The sequence below is a fragment of the Bos grunniens genome, chromosome 1, assembly GCF_055505025.1.
Source record: "Bos grunniens cultivar Pamir isolate PY7600 chromosome 1, Bosgru_T2T1.0, whole genome shotgun sequence".
Taxonomy (NCBI): Eukaryota; Metazoa; Chordata; class Mammalia; order Artiodactyla; family Bovidae; genus Bos; species Bos grunniens.
Window position 1 is genome coordinate 61,149,218 of NC_141165.1, and position 17,718 is coordinate 61,166,935.

At 42.5% G+C, this 17,718-nt stretch overlaps 1 protein-coding gene across 13 annotated transcripts in view; it reads right to left on the reverse strand.

Moving 5' to 3' along the window:
- The window catches only part of TNIK (TRAF2 and NCK interacting kinase), a 405,472-nt gene that overhangs the window by 61,924 nt on the left and 325,830 nt on the right, over nucleotides 1–17,718 (reverse strand). For 10 of the 13 annotated variants that reach the window (XM_086394181.1, XM_086394130.1, XM_086394171.1 and 7 more), the window contains 4 exons: nucleotides 15,413–15,523; nucleotides 14,354–14,440; nucleotides 13,065–13,253; nucleotides 2,966–3,130 (listed from right to left, as the gene is read on the reverse strand). In XM_086394181.1, coding sequence (XP_086250307.1) covers nucleotides 2,966–3,130; nucleotides 13,065–13,253; nucleotides 14,354–14,440; nucleotides 15,413–15,523 — 552 coding nt within the window. The remainder of the gene's footprint in view (nucleotides 1–2,965; nucleotides 3,131–13,064; nucleotides 13,254–14,353; nucleotides 14,441–15,412; nucleotides 15,524–17,718) is intronic. The other 3 variants (XM_086394188.1, XM_086394149.1, XM_086394139.1) reach the window with 1 other exon arrangement.

Here is a 17,718-nt window from a genome sequence, read left to right on the forward strand (position 1 = left end):
ATATTATATATCTCACAACACTAGGATGTTTGTTTTAGAGTTGGAAGTCTCACAATTTGGCATGTATTGATATCGTTCATGCAGGGAAGAAATGCAGACTTTAGGTAGAAATGTTGCTTTTTAAGACAAATCATGACCACCTACAGTTCGGAGAACCCTTCACCCCTCACACTTCCTTGTTCATGCTCACGTGAGCCTATCTTTTCCTCCAATGTGCAGGGAAGCCCCCAGGAGACAAGAGCCACATCAGACTTCCTCTCTCTGAGTCTAGCACCATGCCTGGCATATTGAAGGTGGTCAATAAATCCTGGCTGGGAAAACATCTAGAGCATTTTCTAAATTAAACTGTTAATTCAATAAACATTAATCTAGTATTTGCTTTGTACCAGGCACCTATCAAACTCTCTTTGGTCTGAAATCTCAGTGCCCAGACTGCTAGAGGACACCTCCACAGCCTGCCTCCACCAGCCTGGCCCTGTTCCTCCTGCGCTTGAGGTCTCATCTCTGGAGCAGCCTTGCCCCAGACTCTTCAGAGCCTCTTGATTTGGGAGACTGGAATGTTGCTAACTATAGTTCCAAGGAAATCCTCAAAGTCCACTTCAGTTGAGTGTATGCTTCAACGAGAATAGAACTGTAACCAATCAAATTTATATTAAGGTTGTGTAGGTGTGTGCTCAGTTGTGTTCAACTCTTTGCGACCCCTAGGACTATAGCCTGTCAGGCTCCTCTGTCAGGCAATTTCCTGGCAAGAATACTGGAGTGGGTTGCCTTTTCCTTCTCCAGGGGATCTTCCTGACCCAGGGATCGAACCTGCATCTCCTGCATCAAAGGCGGATTCTTTACCTCTGAGCCACCAGGGAAGTCCATATTAAGGCTAAATATCATTAAATATATTAAGCATTAACACAAAAACAAAGCCTGTCTTGCAAATAGGTACCTCAGTGTTCATAAAAGCATGATTTGCAATAGCCAAGACATGGAAAGAAGCAAAATGTCCACTGATAAATGAATAAAGAAAATGTGGTATGTATGTATATGTATACATACACACACAAACGTGCACACACATATACACAGTGGAATACAACTCAGCTATAAAAAAGAATGAAATACTGCCATTTGCAGGAGCACGGATGGACTCAGAGGTCATCACACTAAGTAAATCAAGCAGAGAAAGATAAATACCATATGGTAACACTTCTATGTGGAACTTAAAATATGCCATAAATGAACTTATCTACAAAGCAGACTCACAGACATAAGAACAGACCTGTCATTGCCAAGAGGAGGGGGTGGGGAAGGGATGGACTGGGAGTTTGGGATTAGCAGATACAAACTATTGTATATAGAATGCAAAAATAACAAGGCCCTACCGTATAACACAGGGAACTACACTCAATACCCTGTGATAAATCAGAGTGGAAAAGACTGGAAAAGAATGTGTATATATATGTGTAACTGAATCATATTGCTGTATAGCAGAAACTAACACAACATTGTAAATCGACAATACTTGAATAAAATAAACTTAAAGAATATGCAGTACGAAACACAAACCTACTTTGAAAGAGTCCCTTAAACAAAAACAAAAACTGAAGCTCCTGAAGAACGCTTAATTCAATTAGCTGTCTGTCACAGGATATCAACAGTTTCATTTCCTAGTCACTTTCATGTAGTTTCTTAAGTTTTCTCTCTACTCTCTCCTTTTATAGGGAAAAACTTTCCTAAAAAGTCAAAGTGGGGTTTTGTAAAGAGGAACTTTGTGTGTTTTGAACTCATGGATGCTTAGGCCTGAACTCATTATATACAAATAAAAACAAAAAAGGCAAGATAAGCTAATTTGGCTAGTACTGAAGAATTTTGGACCTCATATACTAAAGGCAAACTTAAAATCAAGAATTCTTGATTGCATCTGCTCTGAAACTCCAGTTCAATAGCATTACATATATCAAAGGTGCCCTCAGAACACCTGTGGGAGTGTTGACACAGGTGGGCACCTGGAAGAAACTTGAGACGTTTAGGTGAGAACTGCTGTGTAACCCCTCTTTTTTATGAAATTTCATCCTACATCTCAATTCCTACTTCATTTTTGGTACACACTATTTAAAAAATTCCTCTAAAACTTCCAGAAACTTCCCACTTATCTAAAAGTGAATAAATCTTTTCTTTTCCAAATAGCTTAAAACAGTGGTTCTGAAACGTCAAAGTGTATCAGAATCACCTGGAGGCTGTTAAATTACAGACTTCCAGCCCCACCCCTAGAGTTGCTGATCAGTAGTCTGGGTTGGGCCCGAGAATCTGCATTTCTACCAAGTTTCTGGGTGATGTTGATCCTGCTGCCCTAGGGACCACATTTTTAAAACCACTGGCTTAGAAAACACAATTTTACTTCATCTAGTCCATTTAACTTTTCCAGTTTCAGGCTCATGTCAAAATTCCAAGGAACAAAAGATAATGTAACAGTTTATAGACACATCAAGCTTCCTTGGTGGCTCAGGTGGTAAAGAATCTGCCTACAATGCCAAAAACCTGGGTTTGATCCCTGGAGAAGGGAATGGCTACCCACTCCTATATTTTTACTGGAGAATTTCATGGACAGAGGGGCCTGGTGGGCTACAGTCCATGGGGTCACAAAGAGGTCTACATAAATTTTAGCTTTGGTAATTTCAACTCACAGGATGCCCGTTCTGGACTAGCAGGAGCTTCTATGGGTCTCTTGAGAGGCCAATTTACCAAGAAGTGACTTTGCAGTTAGCTTAAAGCTAAGAATGGGGCTTTTTTCCTTCTCTCTTCTCCCTCTGTCTTGCACATTCAGTGGGGTCTCCTATCTTACTAGAGATTTGATAGGAAAAGCCATGATTTGGCTGGTCTGATACCCAAATCCATGTTACTATTCCCTGTTACTTTTATTAGACTTTATTGTACACCTTGTTGAAAAACCCAGTGGAATGAAGGGACGCTGTACCTGGGGATCGACTGATCTGAGCATGGGGGGTGTCCGAGCAGGCTGAACCCCACTGATGCTGAAGGACTCCGACCGTGGGGGCAGGTTGGGGTCTGATATCCTGTTGGCAACCTTGTGAGGCATGGCAGGTGAACTCTGCCGGTTGAGCCTTGACCGTTCTTCTACCTAGAAAACAAACAAACAAAAAAGAAGTGCTTCAATGGATAGAAGCTGATTTATTTCCTAGTCAGGATTTTGTGTAGTCACCTGCACAGCCATTTTGCATCCCTCCAATCAAATCATTTTAGAAAGTCGAAGCTCTATCTGCTCTGCATCAAAAATCTGCAGAAAGCTCTTTTCTGTCAGAGTAAATAACAGCATGGAAAACACATAGAATACTTAAGGCCTCACCCTTCCATTGCCCATTATCTCGTGCTACTCTATTGGCTGAGAATTTGGGACCTGCTTTTTAAGAGTTTCTCATGCATCAGCTGGAGCACTGTCCTGTTGATTGGTCACAAATCCAGGGCTCAGTCAGGGAGAGAGGCAACTATGTCAGGTATTACAATTGTTTGGGGAAAACAGAAAATTGCTTTGAGCTGACAAATCAGACAGGACGGGGAAGAACACAGAAGGGGTGATAAGAGGATGTGCCGAGCACACTCGCCCTCCATTGCTTCCTGCGCCCTACTCATGGGCAAGTGGGAGTCTTGCTCAATGAGCATGGCTTGTCTTAAACTGACTTCCTGTATCTTTTTGTTCTCTCTTGAGGGCCTTTTCTTTGCAGGTGTCTCCCTTCCTGTTCCCTAAACTGCACTGCCCCGCTGCATTTTTGCCATTCCAGCCTGGACTCCACTCTCTCTCTCTTCCCTCTATCCTGCCTGTATTTCCACACATGGCGCTTGTTCTTGCTTCTCCTCTCCTCTCCAGCCCTCTGGACACTTCATTCCCTTGTCACTCCCTTTTTTTGCAGAGTCTCTCTCAGCCCAGAGGAGATAACTGAACAGAAGTGCTTCACAGGGAAGGCTCAAAGGACCCAGGAAGGCTATCTTTATAAGCAAAAGTCACCCTTAGACAATCTGTGGCAGAGGACAAATTATAAATAAAAATGTAGATAAACAAAATGTACACTGCAAGACGTGACTTAAAATCTTCAACAGCTTTAAAAGGTCTTAGCACTTTTCTCCAGATCCATCTTGTCCTGTCCTTTATTTCTTCAGGGTCAATTTGACAGTTGTAATTTCCAAACCCATTGGGGCAATAATTCCACCCTGATGCCCATTAACTCTCTTCTGCTGACTCACTATCTTTGTGTTGTAATAGCCTGTTATGGAACCCACATGTGGGTCCTCAAGACATATTTGTATGTAACAGCTAAGATCCTTTATTCATTTTACTTCCTGATTTGAAATAAAAAGTCAAAAGGGCTCTTCTTTCCCATCCTATTCTGAATATTCCTAGAGGCAGACTCAGTCTCATACACAAAGTCTATTTTTAAAACTCTCAAATTAACTATAAACATGTTAACATGTTAAGATGTGCTACAGTAGAGGAAACCACCCATCTGCCTCGACACAAGAGTCATCTGAACACCTCTTCCCTGGCCATTGCTGTGCATGTATGTGCAACTGACATCCAGTTGACTTTGGTTTTGAAATTCCATGTCTCAGAAGCTTACCACACACCAAATAAGATAATCAGCAAAAAACCAGGGATATAAACCAGAACATGTATACTTTGTGGAAGTATGTGTGTGTAAAAAGTATTACATCAGCAATAATTGTTTAGCTATTGTGTTGAGCAAAAGGAAAGAACAAAGCCAGCTTTGAGATGAGAACACAAACAGAAAGTCCTACAAAGATAGCCCTAGATAAACTGAGACCAAGGCATGCAACGTATTGTTTTTTCCAAATACTAGACTCTTTGAGAAGAAGATGACTATTTCTACTGCTAAGTTGCTTCAGTCGTGTCTGACTCTGTGCGACACCATAGATGGCAGCCCACTAGGCTCCTCCATCCCTGGGATTCTCCAGGCAAGAACACTGGAGTGGGTTGCCATTTCTTTCTCCAATGCATGAAAGTGAAAAGTGAAAGTGAAGTCGTTCAGTCGTGTCCAACTCTTAGCGACCCCAAAGACTGCAGCCCACCAGGCTCCTCCATCCATGGGATTTTCCAGGCAAGATTAGTGGAGTAGGGTGCCATTGCCTTCTCCATGACTATTTCTAGACCACCGGAATTAGTCAAGTATTAGTCATTTTCTTATTTCTAGGGAAGATCATTAAATAGAAAAATCACATATATAGGTACCCCTCAATATTCAAACCATTGCAGTCTGAGGTCAGAAATCCAAGAGGTTCAATTCATCTTCAGATATATAATTGTTTATCCAAACTGTAGCCACTTCTTACCAGATATTTACAAACCAAATATTGTAAGGAAGTTAAGATACCTGCCATTCTTATTTTTTTAGCCATAAAATATCTTTAGATAGTTTTAAACCCACATTTAGAAACAGTACATTAAAAACAACAGCTGAAAAGTCTGTCCCCAAAGATCTCCATTGAACAAGGAAACCATTTTTGAGATGAAGAATTCTTTTGGCAACTGCCAGCAACAAACCTCCAGGAAAGGAAGCACCTTTGTCTCTAATAGGACCGTGGGCCACATACGCCCTAAAACCGTTGTTAGAAATGAGTGGGGCACAAAGAGGGATGCTGATTTTCCCAGGCAGTTAATGGGTCTGATTAGTCATGTGTGGATACCGTTTTGTTCAGTTGCTAAGTCATGCCTGACTCTTAGCGACACCATGGACTGCAGCACACCAGGCCTCCCTGTCCTTCACTATCTCCCTAAGCTTGCTCAAACTCATGTCCACTGAGTTGATGATACCATCCAACCATCTTATCCTCTGTCACCCCTTCTCCTTCTGCCCTCAATCCTTCCCAGCATCAAGGTCTTTTCCAGTGAGTTGGCTCTTCGCATCAGGTGGCCAAAGTATTGGAGCTTCAGCTTCAGCAACAGACCTACCGATGAATATTCAGGGTTGATTTCCTTTAGGATCGACTGGTTTGATCTCTTTGCTGTCCAAAGGACTCCTAAGAGTCTTCTCCAGCACCACAATTTGTGTGTGGATATCACTAATGTATTTCTAGTAACATTGCCTATGCCTTCTCTCAGTTCGTTTACATACTAAATCCTACCATCAGTATGTTTCAGTCTTTACCATCGTAAAATATATGGTATGAATAATCTATTGTTACACTCTGCAGATTATTTCAGGATGAACCCAATGTGATGAGATTTCCTGGGTTGGAATTTGTCCCAAGAATCTGAAAATCTGTATAAGTGTAACAGTGAGGCATCAGGCTACTCTGTCTCAAGAAAATCTTGTCCTAAAGTCTTCAGGAAGATAACGCTATCTGTTGCTTTTGCACCAAAGGAACAGCGTGAATACTGGAGTAAAGATACCAAATCAAACATCCTAGTAACCGTTTCAGATGGACAAAGGTCTGTCCTCCTGATTCATCACATCTTATGTTTACTAATTGAACACTGAGTGAGACACAAGAGGTGTTTTCCTCCAGATTAAGAATATATGTGATTAAAAACTAGGTTTCAATGGAGATATATTCTTCCTTTTATGATATGATTTAAAAAAAAATGAGTCTTCGCTTCAACCTCCTGCTACCAAGAAGATGTAAAATATCTTAAGTACCACCAAAAAAGTGTTCTAGTAGCATTGTATAAAGAATGTCAAGATGCCATTCCATAACAACAGAAGACATCTGTTAGAAAGGAGTTCATACTTGATGGGATTATAAACAAATATAGAGAACTACATTAGGAGAGAAAGATCAATTTTACCATAGAATCAGGCTTTTTTCTTATTAAAAGAATCATTTTACCATCAAAACTAAAATAACTTTGAATAGGTTTGAATCACTTCTGCAGAAATGCTATATTATTTATTACAGCATTACAGGGAAAAATAAAAAATAACTGTGGTCTCAGAAATAAGATTCCACTCCAGGCAGGACTGTGTTACCCAGTGGGTAACAGAAGACCTGAAAATAAATGTGTTGATTATAAGATTTAAAAAAATTTTCAAAATAAGTAACCATGTTGAAACATGTATACAAGTATAAACATTACATCAATGTCAATTGTTAAATTGTTTTGTGCATTTGAAAACAATTTACAACTTCTAATGTCTCACAGAGCAATAAGAAATGTTATCTGCTGAGAGATTTCAAAACAAAATCATAGAAGTAGTTTTTAAAATGTTGACAACAAAATATATTTACTGTCATATGGGTGTATTTTAATAACACTTTATTAAATATATGACTGTAGGGTCTGTGGGAGTCTATGTAGGTCTTCGAAGTCCTGCTTAAGAGCTAGTATATGGTGAATTGGACACAACTGTATGGGAAATTTTCCCCTCTAAGTGGACAAAACATTTGATTTCTGTCTTTACTGGCAGTGCTGGAGGAAGAGAAGTTAAGATAAAGAAGTTCAATGACCTTTAAGTCCTCATTAGGTATTCTGATCCTGCACTCACTGGGCACATGAAGAGGTGAGTCATGCTGTCTTTTGGCAAAACCACATGGGAAGATGGTTACTGAGCAAGGCTGGGGCTATCCCTTCTCTGGGGCACCTTGGAGGACAGAGGAAACACTCATTCCTTGTTGAGTTTGCTCAAATTCATGTCCATTGAGTTGGGGATGCCATCTAACTATTTCATCCTGTCATGTCCTTCTCCTCCTGCCCTCATTCCTAGGGAATGCTTGAAATGTAGTCTTGTCAAAGATAAGGCCCTGGGGTACTTTACCAAGATCTACTCCTAACCAAGGATTGCACAAGAAAAGTATAGATCCTCGTGTGAATGGACAACTTCAAAGTACGGAGGCCAATCTTTAGCAGGCTGAGATGAGAAATTAACAAGTGTGTATCCATCACTGGAGAGAGGTAAGTGGAGGAGATGGGAGATGCATGTGAACTGCTCATGTGAAATCCCAACCAGAAACAACAGAGGCAAAACACTTATTCCTTGTGGTCAACAACAGCCTTTGGAGCAAAACAGAAATATGTTGACTACTTCATTTGCAGTTGTAGAGTGCCTACGGTTTCAATGGCACATTCACACACGATTGCCCAGGATCCTCCCAACTTTGAGAGAGAAAGTACAGATGGGTAGGCTACACCCCAGGAAGGCTAGGACACTTCAGGGTCACACAGCCTGGAAGTGGAAGAATGAGAACTCAAACGAGCTCTTTCCTATTTCCTGCCAGGTCTGTTTCATGCTAAATCTTAAGAGAGATAAACAGAAACTAAGGAAAGATGGGAACAGAGCTGTAAACTCTCTAAATATTTATATGAGAGCTCATATAAAATAACTCAAATAACAAGAAAAAAAAAGTATCAGTGTAGAGCAGAGAAAACAAGTGGAGAAGGAGTTCTTATATACAGGAATTTCAAAGCCCAGTGAACTGATGGGATATAAAGAGACATCTTGGCCCATCATTTGCTAAATAAAACCATGACCAGATGACTGGCATGTATTACAGAGAAAGAACATGATGAAGTGTTAAAAAAAAAAAGGAAAATGCCATCTCATGCAATACTCATAGATAGAGCATTCTGTTGCTGCTGTGTGTTGGTGAAAATTAAAAAAAAATACATTGTCAGGCCCCAATAATCACAAGCCATTATAAGAAATAGGAATCTGTACCATTATAAAGAAAAGGGCTTTAAAAGAAAAGGAGTATCCATCTTTCAGAAAGAGCCAGTGTGGGAGGTGGGGTGGGGGGGGATCTTTAAATTTTGCTGATGTTTAATACAGTATATCATATTGATGTTTTTACAGAACAAATCTGACTTACATTCCATTCAAAAATGGCAGAGAATTTGAAAGGAGTGAGAATGTCCACTACCTCTCCTTTTGATGGAGACATTGGTGTTCCTTTCTGGCTGAGATCTGAAAATCAAAGCTAATGTGACATTTAGGACAACCAGAATATTCAGGAAAAGGATAGAGAGAAGAGTTCAACAAGATTTGCCAACAATTGAGTGTTTCCATTTGTTCTCGCTACATCTGACAAATTAATAAGAAAGGAAATGAGAAACATCATGACGACTTATGTTTTACAAAATGAAGGAACAAAACCATGAAGGATGAACCATTGTAACAACATTACACTGCTAATGAAAAAAATGCAGATTTACTATAAGGAAGAGAAATAAGTGGATGGAAAAGTAACCAAAGAAGGAAAACTCAGGATGATGAGAAGGTGTGTTGGTGATTTAGCTGCTAAGTCCTGTCTGACTTTTGTGACTCCACTGACAGCCTACCAGGCTCCTCTGTCCATGGGATTCTCCAGGCAGGAATACTGGAGTGGGTTGCTATTTTCTTCTCCAGGGGATCTTCCAGACCCAGGGACTGAACCTGGGTCTCCTGCATTGCAGGCAGATTCTTTACCAACTGAGCCACCAGGGAAGCCCAGAAGGTATAGAGGTGAGTTACAAATCAAATACAGGAGCAGATTACAAAAGAGGCAGCTGTAAGTGGAAGACAGCTGGCTGGTGTCTTCAAAGGCACATGGTACAAAAAAGCTCAGAGCCTCTATCACAGGAGACCATGCCATTGCTGCCACCTCATCCTTGGTGAGGATATTTTCAAGTTTATAGCCTGGCATTTGGAAAAGAAAATGGTCCCTCTTTTTATACCTCCAAAAGACAGTTAAACCTGGATTCTTTTTATCGATTGATAACTAAAACACTGCTGAGCTAGAAATTCTGTCCATATCTAAAGTCTTGAAATGTATTTTACTGTTTGGCTACTTTGAACTTCACCTACCTCCCTACTATAAGAAAGCAAAGAAATCTGTAAATAAAGCTCTAGAAGAAAAGTTCATACATTGCTGATAGAAGCACTGAAAGATCTAGACAGTAAGGATCCTTACAATCATTTTTATCCCCATCTTAGGAAGTGGGTGTTAAAAAAATGATGAATCAAACTCAGGCAGATAATCATTTGTTTTTACTTGTATACCAGTTGCTACAATCCCCAATTTAGCCCTGTCATTCATTCTATCATTTAAATGTTTCATCTTTCTTCTAAAACAGGAACACCCACTCAAAGACTTGGGAACTGCTTCATGAAGAGATAGGTGGTTAGTTGGGAGCTGCATTATGTTAACCACACCCAGGAAGATAGGATTAAATACAAAATCCAAAAAGAAGGTGACCCTAGTGGTAAAGGATCTGCCTGTCAATGCAGGAGACAGAAAAGATGCTGGTTCGATCCCTGGGTTGGGAAGATCCTCTGGAGTAGGAAATGGCAACCCACTCCAGTATTCTTGCCTGGGGAATCCCATGGACAGAGGAGCCTGGTGGGCTACAGTTCATGGGATTGCAAAGAGTTGGACACGAGTAAGCACACAGGCACACACACACATGTCCAAAAGTGCATGAAGCCCAGAAGAAGAATACCAGCTATCAGGAAGCCAGAGACCTTGGAAGATGTCACCCACCAGAGGTGGGCCAGACTTAGGATGGCCTGGGAACCTCACATCAAGAGTAACTGATGACACAACCATGCTGTTTGCACACCCATTATCTAACTTTTCTTTACACTAGGAGCCTGGCCGAGAAGCACAGGGGAATTACGAAGTCTAGAAAATTTCCCTCGTGATATCTGCAGAGATGCGCCCCCAGGAATGCCATGGCTCCTGAAACCTTGGCGCCCTTGAATTAGTTCTGAATAGAGAGGACAGGCCAGCCAATTTAACGATGAGGACAGATGGTAACTAGAAAACAATGAAGTTAAAATGTTTAAGTGAAAATAAGAATGTGCTGAGTAGTGGTGAAAGGAAGGAAGTGGAAACTGTTTGACGTTTCTTCCCCTTTCCTGGTACATTTGTGTATGAGGGAGCTGTCCAGGGGAAAGGAGATTGTGGTATACTTTACAAGGCATCCCAGTCCTCTCCAGGTGGTGTCTGGAGGGATCTGTAGGTGTTCCTTTCCTAAACTTATGCTTGGGGCTGGGAGCACTGCAGGACAGGTGGTCATGCATCCCAGAGAGGCCATTTAACGATGCAGCACTTCTTGGAGGAGACGAGCTACTTGTATGGACGCATGAGTTCATGCCCCGAGGTCCACATGGGTCTCTAAGGCCCTTCTTACTTGCAGAAATAGACAACTTGGGGCTCATCACTTTGGAGATGTTTGGAGAGGACACACAAATGACTTGGGGCCCTGACTCTCGAGGTGGGCTACATCCTTGGGAGTGAGATCGCTTTCTTGATCTCACTGTGGTCCTTGAAGGTCCCTGAGGCTTCAGGTGATCTTCAAGACCAAGTCTAATAGGATAAGCTGTTTCATCCTTCTTCCGTGAGTGATGCTCAAACAAGAGTCCTGATCTGGAACCATTAATTTCTGTAGGTGCTAACTTAGTAGAGGCTAGTTTTTCAGCCGTCTGAACATCTGCCATGATCAGGAGCTGTGAATCTGCTTTAGCTGAGGGTTTCAGCTTGGCATGGTTTAGCAGTGGAAGAAAGCGGCACATCTTTGCTAGCCAGGAAGCAAGTCAGCTGCTGTTTAACAGCAGTGATTCTGCTTAACTGGAAGAACAGATGCGTTGTTAAAGGGTTGGTGCTATATCTGCGGGTAGGATCACAAAACTGAATTACTGACCTGGGGCAGTTTTTACTGACATAGGTAAATACAAATCACATTTAAGGGAAAGTGATCAAAAATGTTCTTTATATTGAACAGAATGATTTTCTCTACAGATTAAGTTTTTAAGTCTTAAAAGAAAAATGTTACCAGTTTTATAAAAAATAGTACACTCATGAAGGATTTAAACAAAAAGCTTAAATAAAAGACTCTAGTTTCTACTCCTCATACACAACCATTTTTTATATTACAACAACATAATTTCAAGTGTATTCTATACATATGTAAGGAGAAGGCAATGGCAACCCACTCCAGTACTCTTGCCTGGAAAATCCCAGGGACAGGGGAGCCTAGTGGGCTGCAGTCTATGGGGTCGCACAGAGTCGGACAAGACTGAAGCGACTTAGCAGCAGCATACATATGTAAGATAGAACAGAAAATAAAAAAATTATAAAAATAGGGTCTTATGTAAGAAATCCAGTTCTAGTAATACTGTAGTCTAGATAACTTGAAATAAGCTCTAGCTATAAATATCTGAAGATACTAGGACAAAATGTAAAGTAATACAAATCACTCTTTTGAATGACTAGTTTTGCTTACAGGAAAATAAAGGAAATCATTAGGTGCTAACCCTAACCCTTCTTTAGTCTAGTAGTTGAGCAAATGAAGGATCATTCCCATGAAAGTATTTGTAAAATATTTAAATGACCTCCGACCCTGTAAGTGAACCACAACCACAAGTCTGGGACCAACTGTGTCTTCACTGGTACCACAGAAGCTTAGAGGATATTCGTGACAATACCAACCATCAGTTTCAGGGTCTAGGTACAGATAGGAAATTATCCTACCTAGAATTCCTGAAGTCTTAAATCACATTCTTCCACTCCTCCAGCCACAAACTCAACTGGATTCCAGTACAGAAAAAGAGTCTCTGCTTCCTGCTGTTACTTACAAAAAAGAACCACAAATGGATTGTGGTATAGAAATAAGGTTATGCTGCTGCTGCTGCTGCTGCTGCTGCTGCTAAGTCGCTTCAGTCGTGTCCGCCTCTGTGCGACCCCATAGACGGCAGCCCACCAGGCTCCCCCGTCCCTGGGATTCTCCAGGCAAGAACACTGCAGTGGGTTGCCATTTCCTTCTCCAATGTGTGAAAGTGAAAAGTGAAAGTGAAGTTGCTGAGTCTTGTCCGACTCTTAGCGACCCCATGGACTGCGACCCACCAGGCTCCTCCATCCATGGGATTTTCCAGGCAAGAGTGCTAGAGTGGGCTGCCATCGCCTTCTCCGAAATAAGGTTATAGTTCTTCCCAAGACAAAGCATGTGTGTCTCACACAAGTTATTTCCCAGCTTTGTAGTTTAACTCTCTGTTTCTACAGGAGAAACTCATTATGGCCCCTATACTCAAGGCAAGGTAGGTATAGGCTGTACTTGTTCGCTTACTTACCTCCTTGGCCCATGCTGGTTTCTCACTAGGACTCATCCCTTCTTTGTAATGATACAGTGGCTTCTTCTCCACAGGCCTCTGCTCCTGCCGCTGATGCTGAAGAGAAACCAAGTAGTCTCTCTCTTGCTTCAGTTGTCTCTGTAGCCTTTCTGCTTGTCTCTGTTCTTCCAACTGCTTGCGCTTATATTCCTGTCCAGATCAGGAAAGGAGAATAAAGAAAAGGCTAAATTACCATAGGGAAACCATTGGCCTGTACCAGGGAAACATGCAATGGAAGCAAAAGAGATGATAAATAACAAAGGACCTTAATACCAACAAAATCACAAGAGGACACAGGGATGAGCCATAGAGATAAGGTACAGCCTCGGGTTAGCATCTACACAGAATGTGGCATTTAATGAAAACACTACTGTTTTAATGGCAACCCCTACAGAACACCACCCTTCACAAAGTGACTTGTCCTCGATGAACTGCAACCAAGAAAATGGCAACAATGAGGATATTTGGACGGTCAGCGCACAACCCCTGTAAGGAACTATCCACTTCCTGGTTTAATCATTAAACTATTCAAACATGTACAAAACAGAACAAGAACCTAAAGATACTGCCTACATCATCTTTCGTTTGACAAAACTTGGACCAACAGAAACCATTAGCAAAAACGTGTACAGGCTAAAAAAAAAAAATCACAGTGCCACTGAATAAAAAGTTAAGTTAAAAAAAAAAAAAAAAAAAGGATACACCAAGCAGCTCATTTGGAGAGCAGTGCAATAAGGCTAAAAAAACACCAAAACACTTCAAGTGGAAGCTGCCTGAGCAGGGAACACAAAATGTTCCCATCGCGAGGGTAAAACTAATAGTCTGCAAATGAAATAGGACTCCAGAGCTGAGTGGTTTCCTACGGATGAGGGATACTCTGCTGTGATTGTATTCCAGCATGTTGCAAATGACTGCGAACGTTACTCTGCAATAAACACAGTGGGTCTCAGAAACAGCCTGAACTTGTACTAAGACTGGATTCACGTTGAAGTTTTGCAAATGGCTGGCGTTAATAAAGAATGTGCAACAAGTATATTCAAAGCCGTGACTCGGCACCCTGACCTTCAAAGTGGTGACTCGGCACCCTGGGTCAGGAAACTCATTAAGTTTTAGAAGATTTTCCAGGTCTATGAGGCTGGGTGGATCCCCATTTCCTGACTGGCACGTTAGAGGAGACCACACACACACACACACACACACACACACAAGATGGACACAGAGCAGACCAGTGGGCTTGGCATTCCCATTACCAGAAGTAGAGCTTGTTCATGCAGTAGCTGCTGCTGTAAGATCTCTAGCTGCCTCTGCTCCTCCTCCAGCTGTCGCCTGATGTACTCCTGGAGAGGCAGGCAGCAGAGAATGCAGAGGAACACGAGAGGGAAAGGGAGAGAGAAAGAACCGGTAATTTCAAAGGTGAGAAGAAACTGCCAAGTGAAGTGTGGAAGCAGGGAAAAAAATACCCAAACACCTCTTCACTAAATAGGAAAGATACCCAGCACCACAGCAAAAGCACTTCAGTGCAGTCAAAGGCACAACAGCAGCGGATGGAGACAGCTCAATGCTTTGCTGTGACTATCTGGTTTTGAGAACCCAGCTTTTGTTGTTGTTAAAGTATTATCCATATATTTTCTGTTTTTTGGTCATGTGGCATCTTAGTTCCCAGACCAGGGCTCGAACCTGTGCCCCCTGCAGCAGAAGCATGGAGTCTTAACCACTGGCAAGTCCTGAGAACCCAGCTTATTTTAAAACTTTTCATTATAGGCTCCCTCTTTACGGGCTACCTGAGATTAACAAGGCTATACAGTTCAGAGGCTCCCCATTGTAAGCAGTGGGGATAAAATAAGGACTGAATGCTGTCATGAACTGTCTTTGTAAAGGAACCATCCTGCAGTTTCACTGCACTGTCAGAACATGATTCTAACAAAGAGAGAAAGGGGCTGCATCGATGGCCCAGAGTCATGGAGACCAGAGCAGCGTGAGTAGAAAAGCTCTTCTGAAGCGATGAAAGAGGAGGACTTGGCTCATTTATCATGCCCCAGTGCTACTTTCAGAGCCGGTGCCCTGGGCTGGGAGAAGCACGACATCAAGGTGTCAGGGGACTTCGGCCTGGGGAGGAAGCCAGGTTGAATGAGCAGGCTTTGCCAAGGTTGTGCATTTGACTTCTTGAACAGGCGAGAATAGTTGCTGGAGCAAGAGTAAAAACCGGCTTAAGCCGAGCAGACCTAGGAGAAGGTGACCCACAGCCCAGAGGCGGCTGGTGCTGGTGTTCACGTGGGGCCATCTGTAGGGCTCCCAGGTCCCCGCTGTACCTGCTCGTGCTCTGCGCGCCGCCTCTCCTCCTCCCGGCGCATCTGCTCCTCATAGTGTCTGCGCTGCTCCCTCTCTTGCTGTTTCCGCAGCTCCTTCTCTCGCCTTTGTTGCTGTGGGGAAAAGCAGACAGCCATGAAGGAAATCAGCAGGGAGAGCTGCAGAGCTGTGGATATGACTGACTGTTCATGAGATGCCTGCACGCCTGAGGGTCTCTCACCTGTGCTATTTGGGGACACATTGGTCAGGATGGGGTGACAGCAATTCAGTATTTATCACAGAGGTGAGCTCTCCAGGTTTACCCGTCTCCCAAGATGTTCCCGTTCAGAGCATCCTCCCAGTTGCCTGATGGGGGTTTTCAAATCAGGGGTGGGTAACTCGGATGGATAGCTTCCCTGGTAGCTCAGTGGTAAAGAATCTGCCCGTCAATGCAGGAGACGTGGGTTCAATCCCTGGGTGGGGAAGATCTCCTGGAGAAGGAAATGGCAAGCCAATCCAGTATTCTTGCCTGGGAAATCCAATGGACAGAGGAGGTAGGTGGGCTGCTGTCCATGGGGTCACAAAGAGTCACATATGACTTAGTGGCTAACCAACACCACCACTGATGTATAATAAATTAGTCATTTTATATATCAAGCTGTGAGATTCTATAGACTTTAAAGCACATTCATAATGCAAATGCTCTTCAATGTTTTTGACACCTTGTAGGGCAGGAGTTGTGGCTGCGCGGGCGCAAGAGGGCCTAAAGGAGCTATCCCACGTTGAAGGTCAGGAAGGGCGGCAGTGAGGAGATATCCCTCGTCCAAGGTAAGGAGCAGCGGCTGTGCTTTGCTGGAGCAGCCGTGAAGAGATACCCCACGCCCAAGGTAAGGGAAACCCAAGTAAGACGGTAGGTGTTGCAAGAGGGCATCAGAGGGCAGACACACTGAAACCATAAAACTAGTCAATCTAATCACACTAGGACCACAGTCTTGTCTAACTCAATGACACTAAGCCATGCCCGTGGGGCCACCCAGGATGGGCGGGTCATGGTGGAGAGGTCTAACAGAATGTGGTCCACTGGAGAAGGGAATGGCAAACCACTTCAGTATTCTTGCCTTGAGAACCCCATGAACAGCATGAAAAGGCAAAATGATAGGATACTGAAAGAGGAACTCCCCAGGTCAGTAGGTGCCCAATATGCTACTGGAGATCAGTGGAGAAATAACTCCAGAAAGAATGAAGGGATGGAGTCAAAGCAAAAACAATACCCAGTTGTGGATGTGACTGGTGATAGAAGCAAGGTCCGATGCTGTAAAGAGCAATATTGCATAGGAACCTGGAATGTCAGGTCCAAGAATCAAGGCAAATTGGAAGTGGTCAAACAAGAGATGGCAAGAGTGAATGTAGACATTCTAGGAATCAGCAAACTAAAAAGGACTGGAATGGGTGAATTTAACTCAGATGACCATTACATCTACTACTGCGGGCAGGAATCCCTCAGAAGAAATGGAATAGCCATCATGGTCAACAAAGGACTCCGAAATGCAGTACTTGGATGCAATCTCAAAAACGACAGAATGATCTCTGTTCGTTTCCAAGGCAAACCATTCAATATCACAGTAATCCAAGTCTATGCCCCAAACAGTAACGCTGAAGAAGCTGAAGTTGAACGGTTCTATGAAGACCTCCAAGACCTTTTAGAATTAACACCCAAAAAAGATGTCCTTTTCATTACAGGGGACTGGAATGCAAAAGTAGGAAGTCAAGAAACACCTGGAATAACAAGCAAATTTGGCCTTGGAATACGGAATGAAGCAGGGCAAAGACTAATAGAGTTTTGCCAAGAAAATGCACTGGTCATAGCCAACACCCTCTTTCAACAACACAAGAGAAGACTCTACACATGGACATCACCAGATGGTCAACACCGAAATCAGACTGATTATATAATTTGCAGCCAAAGATGGAGAAGCTCTATACAGTCAACAAAAACAAGACCGGGAGCTGACTGTGGCTCAGATCATGAACTCCTTATTGCCAAATTCAGACTGAAATTGAAGAAACTAGGGAAAACCACTAGACCATTCAGGTATGACCTAAATCAAATCCCTTATGATTATACAGTGGAAGTGAGAAATAGATTTAAGGGCCTAGATCTGATAGATAGAGTACCTGATGAACTATGGAATGAGGTTCGTGACATTGTACAGGAGACAGGGATCAAGACCATCCCCATGGAAAAGAAATGCAAAAATGCAAAATGGCTGTCTGGGGAGGCCTTACAAATAGCTGTGAAAAGAAGAGAAGCGAAAAGGAAAGATATAAG